This window comes from Aegilops tauschii, chromosome 4 (assembly GCF_002575655.3).
Source record: "Aegilops tauschii subsp. strangulata cultivar AL8/78 chromosome 4, Aet v6.0, whole genome shotgun sequence".
In the NCBI taxonomy this organism is placed as follows: domain Eukaryota; kingdom Viridiplantae; phylum Streptophyta; class Magnoliopsida; order Poales; family Poaceae; genus Aegilops; species Aegilops tauschii.
In genome coordinates this window covers 19,623,960-19,634,274 of record NC_053038.3, presented here as the reverse complement: position 1 = coordinate 19,634,274, position 10,315 = coordinate 19,623,960, and the positions used below count along the sequence as shown (strand labels likewise).

The 10,315-nt window shown below is 44.1% G+C and overlaps 1 protein-coding gene across 2 annotated transcripts; it reads left to right on the top strand.

Moving 5' to 3' along the window:
* Positions 1–2,913: 2,913 nt before the first annotated feature.
* Positions 2,914–9,680, top strand: LOC109755236 (protein ETHYLENE-INSENSITIVE 2). Of its 2 annotated transcripts, none has more exons than XM_020314133.4 (8): positions 2,914–3,136; positions 3,265–3,709; positions 3,975–4,061; positions 4,237–4,350; positions 4,452–4,664; positions 5,655–5,834; positions 5,956–8,457; positions 9,071–9,680. In XM_020314133.4, the coding sequence occupies exons 2-8, from the start codon at positions 3,458–3,460 to the stop codon at positions 9,362–9,364; spliced, it is 3,642 nt and encodes a 1,213-aa protein (XP_020169722.1). In that variant the 5' UTR covers positions 2,914–3,136; positions 3,265–3,457; the 3' UTR covers positions 9,365–9,680. The 2 variants fall into 2 exon arrangements, with proteins under 2 accessions (XP_020169722.1, XP_020169723.1); XM_020314134.4 differs by having other exon boundaries at positions 2,927–3,136; positions 3,223–3,709.
* The last annotated feature ends 635 nt before the right edge of the window (positions 9,681–10,315 follow it).

Sequence of the window (10,315 nt, the reverse complement as noted above, 5' to 3'; positions counted from 1 at the left end):
CCGCCCGCGCCAGTCAGAGTCGCCGCCACCTGGGACGGGCCAAGGTTGGACCCGTACTCGTTGAAGGAAAGCTCCAGCGACCTGGCTAGCGGGGGCCCGCTGACCGCGGTGTCCTGAGTCGCCACCCCCATGGCACCAATCTCGGCCGACAGCGCACCCAGCTTGTCCCAAGTTTCCGTGTCAATGGATGTGTCCTGGATGCTGTCGTCTTGATCCTCTCCCCTGTCTGGCATCTTGGTATCCTGGTTCTCCGCACCACGAGGGCCGCCCTCGCACCCTTGAGGCTCCTTGCCTGGTTCGGCCCTGCCGTGTTTTTCGATGCCCAGCGTCCGAGCGCCCGGATTCGCGTCCTTGTCAGGAGGGATGGCAGGGCCCGCTCCCAGCACGGCCCGCTCACCACCCCTTTTGGGAAGGGTCTCGCGCTCCACCTTGATTTGGTATCCCTTGTGGTTGAACCACACCTCGACAACTCCATTGAGATGAGGATATCGAGGGCCTACTTTTTGATTTCGCGCCGGGCCCATGTTTTCTCGAGAAGTTGTCTGCTGATGCATATCGAGAAGTTGGGAAAGTGTTGCAACTAATTGTTGTGCACTTCCACGTTAGTTCAAGTCGTTTCTGCTAGCCGCCTAGCCCTGCTTTAGGTGTTGAAGGAAGACGATCTTGAGCTATTTGCTTCTAATTATGGTGCACTTCCAGGTTAGTTCATCTTCCCTTTCTACTTTCCATTCCAGATGCCTCACAACCTCATACATCTTCTTCTTCTTATACATGCACACATTTATGTAGGAGAAATGGTGACTTCATAATTCCTTTTTCACTTTCTCTAAACTAAACCAAACGACAAGGAAAGCTAAAGAGACTCAACAAGAAGTATATATGAACATCTTATTATAGCTCCTCCATCATGATCGGTATGGCTTCCTATTGCTACTTCTATTACTTACCTTTCATATTCAGACGCTTATATATATACAAGGTTCATACAGTAGGATGAGAAGAATTGAAGGCGGATTTGGTGCGGAGGTACCGAGGCTGCATTAAGGAATTGGTACCTGTTAAAGATCAAATGGTTATAGTATTCCAAAATGTTCACAAGTATAGATTAATTGTTTCGTTATTTTCAAAGTTAAAACATTCTTTTTATTTGGATATTTAACATTATGGCTGATATTTTTTAGAGAATTTTAAATAAAATCAAATTAGTTAATCATGCAACAGATGTTTCTAATTTCACATGTTCTAAAAATGATACATTGCACATGGAATAAAAAAATCATACACAACAACCAGAGGTTATTCAAGGTGTACAATTTTTTAATATTCATATTTGAAGTTAATAGATTGAATGCAATTTGGATATTTTTAACAACATAGTCCCAATTTTAAATTATCGGTAGTAGAGTGATTGATAAATCCCACCTTTTATAGAAAATGTCATGTTCCCTCCAAAAATATATTAAATGCCACATATTTTGATTGCTTTAATGCCATTAAATAGTAGTATAACCGTGGGGGTCCATATGTACATACCTCATAAATAAAAACAAGTGGGGCATATGTCGCCCTCGTCATATACGTCTACAACCATGACATCACTTCACTCACGAGAAGACCAACATCACGAGGGCAAGATTGCGCGCAAGAAGCTCTACTGTGCAAACCTTTGGTAATAGTATGTTTTTCGGTTCCTTAGTCCATTTACTACATGATATTGGCTCATAATGGTATGTTTTTACTACATGATATTGGTTCCTTAGTTCTTTTTTATTTAATGTTTTTGTAGCACCGTCATGAACTCCTGATATGAAAAATATACAAAAAGGAAGGATTGAAGGACTAATGAGGTTCAAATATTTCTTCATAAAAGGCGCCTTTGGTAAGTTTAAACAAAATAACCAAATATTTCTTCTGAAAATGGAAGTGTAAATACTAGTACTAATGAGGTTCATGAATGACACTACTGATGACGATATCGAGGGCCTATTTATTGAGGGCGATTATGTCACAAGGAGAGAACAAAATGATGAACCACCCCAGCTCCCGCGACAGGCAACGCAGGATCAATACATTGTTGTTTGGCGCTCTTTTTTTTCCTTTTTGTATTACTCACTGTAGAGCCCGAGACTCTAAAAACTTTGATTAACCAGTGGAGTTCTCTCTTTGTCGAAGAAAAATAATGTTTGGCCATGTCGAGACGGCTGACACTAAACGCTTGGAACACTTCGTTCCATTACTGACCGTGCATAGCAGAATCGCTAGCAACGAAACACAGTGGCAAAAGTAGGTACAACGCCCGGCCAAACGGCTTGGGGTGTCCGCTCCATCTTGGACCCGAACAGCGCAAGAGCTAGCGTCTGCTACCTCATTACATGCCCGAGGGCAGAAATCAATCGCAAAAGAGCTTTTAAAAACCGTCTTGCATTATGGGACGGAGGGAGTAAAGTTTAACGACGTAAAAGACTCGATGTCACGGAGAAGAACTCCGTTCTGCGATGAGCCGTAGCTAGCTGACTTGAGGGCTTGGAGGAGGAGCATTGCATCTGTTTCCACCATAACATGGCTGATTCCCATGGCTTGAGCTTGCTGGAGACCTTGCATGCATGCATGCTTCAGTTTCGGTGTGCAGCAGAACGTCCTGGGCGTATCTGATTTTTCCTGCCCCCGCCCACAACGACGTCGCCGTCCATCAGTGTCACGTCACGGATAACATAGGCCCAGCCCTTGCATGCGTCCCAGCGAAGCAGCATGAGGATCAGTCCAAGTTGTCGCCTTGCCTCTAGGCTCGCAGGTTCTAGCGGCGACACTGTAGAGACGGCCCCACAGGCTTCGCCCCCATCCGCACGCACGCAGAATACCGGAAACACCCCTGGCCGCCGAGCCTGCAGCCTCTGCCCTTATCCTCTTCCTCTGTTTTCCCCACTTTGCCCCCACCCACCCCACCCCACCCCTCGCGGGGGCGGCGGCGAGGCCACCGGTCACCGCATTGCCTACTTCTTCCCCGCTCGTCTCGTCTCGTCTCGTCTCGGACTCCCACGCCACGCCATCGCCCTCGAAGCCTCTCCGCGGAGCACGCCAGCTCGAAGGAGCTCCGACCGGAGATCCGTGGTAGCTTGCCCGACTGCTGCTTCAGCTGGTGACGACCACTAACTTGCTCGCATTGTTCTACGAGTTCCTTCCGTTCTAGCCTTTGTTTTGATTGCCGAGGTAAATCTAATCCAGATGTTTCGATATGGGAATGGATGCTCCCATCCTTCCTTCCAGTTCTATGTGAATCTGCTTGCGGCGCAGTGGAGCACTGTGTTCATTTTTTCCAACCAAGTTGTTGGTTCAGTTCAAGGTGCTTTCGCCAGTTTTGTACAGATAGTTTGATTGGAGTGTTTGGACCTGAGGAATCGGGTAAACAGCTGGGCGTGATTCTTGGTGATACTCCGCTGATCACCTTTTTGTCGGCGCCATGGAAGCCGTGCACGGCATACAGTCTCTGGCTTCAGGAGATGGCCACCATCACCTTTCCCGGACCCTTGTCCCGGCGCTGCTCATCTCCGTGGGCTATATTGATCTTGGCAAGTGGGTGGCCACGGTCGATGCAGGGACCCGGTTTGGGTACGACCTCGTGCTGCTGGTGCTTCTCTTCAATTTCTCCTCGGTTCTGTATCAGTATATGTGCACCTGTATCGGCATGGTCACCGAGAAGAATCTTGCACAGGTACACGATCCCTCAACTCTTGTTATTCATCATTGCATATATTTTCACATCACAGAAATTTGTTACTAGAAACGTTCATATTGTTTTCTACAAACTTGGTCAAACTTTATAAAGTTTGGCTTCGGTCAAAGCTAATATGGGGAGTAAATAAAAACGGAGGGAGCAAGTTCTTTTTGCAAGATACTCTATTGCACTTCCTTTTCACATTTCCCAGTTGCATCCACTATATAGTTCTTACTTGTAATGCTTTTATGTGGATTTCAAGATCTCCGACCAGGAGTACAGTCGGTTTATATGTGTCGGCCTTGGTGTCCAGGCAGGACTGTCTTTACTTACTTCAGAACTAACCATGGTATGTCACCATGTCTACAAATTTGAGGGCAAATCTTCTTGTTTGTCAAAGCATCATTCTAGAATATTTTGTATTTGCCATGTTATGTGTATTGACTTGTAAGTAGTCCATTACCTGGTGAGAATGTGAGTTAAGTCCTGACTTCTCTGAACATTTAATATTTTGTCTGTTTCAGATTTCAGGCATAGCAGTTGGATTCAACCTTGTATTTGATCACGATGATCTCATCACAGGCATTATTTTTGCATGCGTTGTAATTAATCTGCTGCCATATCTCTTATCCCCTCGGGTAAGTTTATTATTGACCCTGGAACTGGTAATTCTTGATAGGTTCATCTAACTCCTCTATGACCCTATGTGCGTTTGATATATTATTCCTGACCATTCTAGGACAAGAGGATGTCTGGAACGTTAAATGCCTGCATAGCGGGCTTTACGATCCTTTGTTTTGTGCTTGGTTTGTTGATAAGTCAACCAGAGATACCTCTCCATGTGAATGTGATGTTCCCCAAGTTGAGTGGTGAAAGTGCTTACTCATTGATGGCACTTATGGGTGCAAACGTAATATCACACAATTTTTATGTTCATTCATCAGTTGTTCAGGTATTTTCCATTGCATCTTGCTCATACGTAGTTTATATTGTCCACATATTTGGATTTACATTTGAAGGTGCACTAGCTGGTGTCAAACTGTCTTCCATTATGGGCTGTGTGGTTATATGTTGCAACTTGTGTTGATATCTGGAGCAGTTGGCTTGCATGGTTTGTGTGTCATATTTCATAGTTTCAGATACAGATTATGCCACCGATGGTGCTGAATACATAATAATAACTGTTCATCACAAAAAGGGGCAATTGCCCCAAAAAAGACTAAATAGTTGGGCGTTGGGCTTTATGCTTGTGTTTGGTGCCATATCTCAAGTAGCTTCTGCATATCATTTGATTTGTCTCCTGTCATTCCACTCGTCAGAATTATCATCAATACCATAGGAAATAGTGCTTCAACTATGCTGCTATGATCATCGAATCACTCATGGGGTATTTGGTTCAAGGAAGGGGTGAGTGGAAGATCCATCATGCTTTCATCCCTCACAAGCACAAACTAACAAAAATGAGGATGGAGTCATCCCCGAAAATTCATGGAATGATCGGTTGATCACATGATGGACCAACCCACCTTCGCATGAAGAGGCGGTCCTCCAACCCAACATTCAATTGAAGTATTAATGTTTCCAGGGTTCTCGGACAATGTACCTTTTTTTTGCTAAATTTTCATTCTTATTATGCAAGTAAACATGGAGAAAATGGTATTTGCATGTTTTCATTAAGTGTCATGTGGATTGGTTCCTAAGTGAATGATGCTAGCGGAACTAGCACTGTTATATTTTGTGTTTTCTATTACGTGATTAATTCAACTATTAGAAAGTCTGGAAAACTATTAAAATTTGGTTATGATGGTTCAGAAATATTATAGAACACATCAGGTATTACGTGGCAATGCACTCTGTATTCCCTGATTCCACTATTATTTACAAACAAGTCCATTTTACTATTTGTTCCTGCTTATTTAAGTTCATTTTATCATATATGCAGGTTCAGAGGAGGTCTCATGTTCTTACCCTTCGTACCCTGTTTCATGACCACCTTTTTTCTATATTATTCATTTCTACTGGAGTTTTTCTTGTGAACTATGTTCTGTTGAGCTCAGCAGCATCAGAATCTAGTCACAATGTGATCCACTCCTTTCACGATGCTGTAGATCTGATGAACCAGGTTTGTGAGTCCAGTTTCTACAGTATAAATCCAAATATTAAAATTACAATCATGCCTTTTGGTGTTCTAAGTATACGTTGAGATTTCTTCCTGAGTTTCTCTGGGTTCTTGTCTTCTGCAGATATTTACGAATCCCATGGCTCCACTTGTGTTACTAGCGGTTCTTCTCTTTTCGAGCCACATTATTTCGTTGACATGTGTTATCGCCAGTCATGCAGTCATGGAGAATTTCTTTGGTGCAAATCTGTCTCTTTCTGCGCATCATGTGCTACTCAAGGTTCTTTCCATGATTCCTACTATCTATTGTGCAAAAGTAGCAGGCTCCGAAGGGATATATCAGTTACTCATTCTTTGTCCAGTAATCCAGGGCATGACCCTGCCCTCCTCTGCCATTCCTGTTTTCCGTATTGCCTCATCAAGGTCAATAATGGGCAACTACAGGATATCTCTATACGTTGAGATACTAGCCTTCCTTGCGTTTCTTCTTATGTTGTTCACAAATATCATTTTCGCGGCGGAAATCATGTTCGGTGACAGCAGCTGGACAAACAACCTGAAAGGGAACACTGAAAGCCCTGTCATAATTCCACATACTGTACTAATTCTAATGTCTTGTGCGTCTATTGCTTTTACACTCTTCCTGGCTGTGACTCCGATAAAATCAGCCAGTAGTGAAGCTGATGAAACTCAGGAGTGGCATGTGCACTCTCCGAGAGAAGCATTCGACACCACTTACCACAGAGAAGATACTTCTCCGGAATATATTGCACACGAAGAAATTCAAAGGTATTCTATTGATGCTGTTCCAAGGGATTCTTCATTGGAAAGTCATCAGAAATCAGCTTTGGAGCATACTGACAGTTCTGAAACCACTGCAGAATCCGATAACAACGGGACCCAACAATCAACTGCTCATATGGCGACCATTCCTGAGGCTGACCCCTTAACATCCTGCAGTCTCGGGGAGTCAAAATCAGTTGGTAGGCCTGACTTTACGGATTCAACGCCAAAGGTCTCTACTGCCACCGTAGTAGAACAGAGTTCAGCAGAGAATATCAAAATGAAGAGCGCAGCTGAGAAAGATGTTCAAGTAGAAGCAGATGTTTGCACAGACAAGGACAATGAGACTTCACATAATGTGAGCTCCAGTAATAAGTCCACTGGAGGCAAAGCACCCTCTTTATCTTCCAGTGATCCACCATCCCTTACTATGAACAGATATAAAGACACTGATGCTGTCAGTGGCAGTGGTGGCCTCCCAAAGCTGCCTGGTTTGGGCCGTGCTGCAAGGAGACAGTTAGCAGCAATCCTCGATGAGTTCTGGGGGCGTCTTTTTGATTATCACGGTAAGCCGACACTAGAAGCTGATGCTGAAAGGATCCACCTTTTGCTTGGACTGGACTTGATAAGAGATGGTTCAGCTGGGAGAACGGATAACCAAAACACTCGAGCTTCCAAGAAACCCTTAACGAGAGATACAGTGCCAGGATCAGGCATCTCTACTCCAGACTTGTCTTTTGGGCTTCAGATGGGTACCATGGGGTCATCAACCTGGTCACAGAGCATGTATTTACCAAACAGAGACACCCTGAGTTCAAGCAGCATCTTTCTTAACCAAAATGCAAAAGAAATCACAAAGCATGATGTGGCACCTTATTGTGATAACCAGTTCTATCAGCCTACTACCATTCATGGTGGGTGTCAGCTAGCAAACTATCTAAAAGGGATAAATGCAAGTCGGAGTTCACGTTCCAGCATTCCACTGGACGCACGACGACCTCCTATATCTTCTGAATCTGCTGGCTCTGCTATTCGTGCTTATAGCCGGAACGTGCTTGGTTCATTTGGTTCTACCACTTTGCAGAACCCAACAATGAGCGGCTTAAGTACAATGATGGTAGGAAGATCCTATTACGATCCCACCACCATTCTTGGGGGTGGGAGTGGTGGCTCATCTGCTTACCCAAAGAAGTACCACAGCTCACCCGATATATCTGCTGTAATTGCTGCAAGCAGGAGTTCACTGTTGAACAAAGTAAATCCGGGCAGAGCTGCTGTAAATCAGCCATATCTTAGTAGGATGGCATGTGAAAGATCACATGATGTGGACACAGCGAACATGTTCCAGAGCTCTGTGCAGTCGAGTATGAACACCAAACCAGCATCACTCTGGTCCCGGCAACCATTTGAACAGCTGTTTGGTGTGCCGAGCGCAGAGTTGACTAATAGGAGTGAGGTGAACACCGAGCGGAGATCAAATGGCACCAAGGATGATTTCTCATACAAGGAATGTGAAGCAAAGCTTCTCCAGTCTCTCAGACTTTGCATCATGAAGCTCTTAAAGCTGGAAGGGTCGAGATGGCTTTTTCGGCAGAATGGTGGTTGTGATGAAAATCTAATTGATGAAGTCGCTGCAGCTGAGAGAATTTCACAAGAAACCACAGACGGCATGGACACTAACTGCACACACAGACAGCTCAATTGTGGTGCTGATTGCGTTTGGCAGGCTTCCCTGGTTGTTAGTTTTGGTGTCTGGTGTATCCGTCGGGTGCTAGGCCTGTCGCTTGCGGAAAGTAGGCCAGAACTTTGGGGCAAGTATACTTATGTTCTCAACCGTCTTCAGGTAATCCTTTTGCCTTGTTATTTGGCAGGCTTGCAGTAGACTACAACACACACCCTTATACTGCTAAAAAAACGCACCTTGAGAATTGAGTCAAGGCATTGTTTGCTCATCCATGTAGCAAAGATTCTTTTTAACATTTTTGACATTCAGGTGAAAATTTAAAAAAAAAAAAAACATCTTTGACATTTAAAATGAGATTCCAGTTTCCAGTAAACTATGCTAGAGTCCAATTAATTTGAGTGTATATCAACTATTTGAGCACAAGAATTTCAACTAATTAACCATGGAGGGTGGAACTGTTACATGACATAACTGAACTTACCGTGGTTGGTTGGAACGTAGTGTTGAGCATACATCAATTTCATGTCATTCTCATTGTATATTCCCCTGCAAATGTGAGGTTTTCAGTAGAAAAATAATGGTTCTCCGTCATTCTCCAGAAAGAAGAAAAAAATCATCAATACACCTGACTACCTGAGCAAGTTCTACTGGGCAGTTAAATGTTTCTGCGATGAAATATGCAGATGCCAAGCTCTTACTATACCTACTACTATGCACATTCTGGCATCCAGATTTTCTGACATCTTGTTTTTGCTTACTTCATTTGATGCAGGGGGTCCTCGATCCTGCATTTTGCAAGCCTCGGAAACCCGTCACCGGGTGCTCATGCCTCGAGAAAGCACGTCTGGTCGCCGCCAACCCCATGTCCGCCGCCTTCACCGCCGCAGCTGACATCTCGGCGCTGATCAAAGATGTGGAGCAAGAGCAAGCCATTTCTGGCCGGAGGGGTCGAAGCGGCACGGTAGCAGGAGATGTTGCCTTCCCTAAAGGGAAGGAAAACCTTGCTTCTGTGCTCAAGCGATACAAGCGCAGGCTCGCGAGCAACAAGCCACCTGCCGGATCATAGCCGTCAGTCGGCCTGTCACCAAGCCTCTGTAGACTGTAGGGTTCTTGTTACCGCCGCTTCTCGTATCTAAGGTATCTTGGGTGTTTCTGCTGCACGCCGAGTGCGCCTGGAAGCTTCTCGGTCTTGGTTCAGTGATGGGAATTGACTGTAACTGTGGTTTTTTCCATGTAATGGCAATTGCATGCATAATGTTTCTACGAGGGCGAGGGTGAACTGTCACTGTAGAGATGTACATAAAAACGTTTGTAGTTTGTTGAAGTAGCGCTGTAAATTTGACTAACTCAAATTCCTCTTGTGGCTAAATCTTTGTACAGCATTTCAGTGTTTCCGCGGTTTTTGCCGCCCCTTTCCACGAACAAGTCACTGAGAACCCTAGGATCCAGGAATTGTCCTGATTGATGCACCGCGATAGTTTCTGATCTCTTGTGGTCCATCATCATTCCTAATGCAGACTATTTCCACGTAAACACTTGTTTGTTTGGTTGGTTGGTTTTCCGTCTCTGGCATTGATTGTTATATACTCCCATATCTGAATAAAATTCTTAGAGCAACTCTAGCGAATCACCTGTCTTAAAAATCCAAAATGTGTCCCTTAACCTATTTCTTTTTACAATTTTTATTATAAGATCTAGCAGATCCCCTGTCCTAAAAATCGAAAACCTTTACCGAAAAAGGCTTTCGTCTCGCTTTATATATAAAGCAACTGCCCAAGCCAAAACCTTTTGAGCACAAACTAGCAAATCCCCTAAAAAACAAACTGATTTGAAATGCACATTTAAACTAGCTCATTTCATAATTTAATTTATTTACCACATTAACATCGTACATAGCATAATTCAACCGTCCATTGCCTATTACCTCGACATCGAACTAGGTTAAACATCAACATAAAACATATAAAAACTAAAGTAAAATATACCACTAGTCCTAAAACTAATGGAGGGTGTCAAG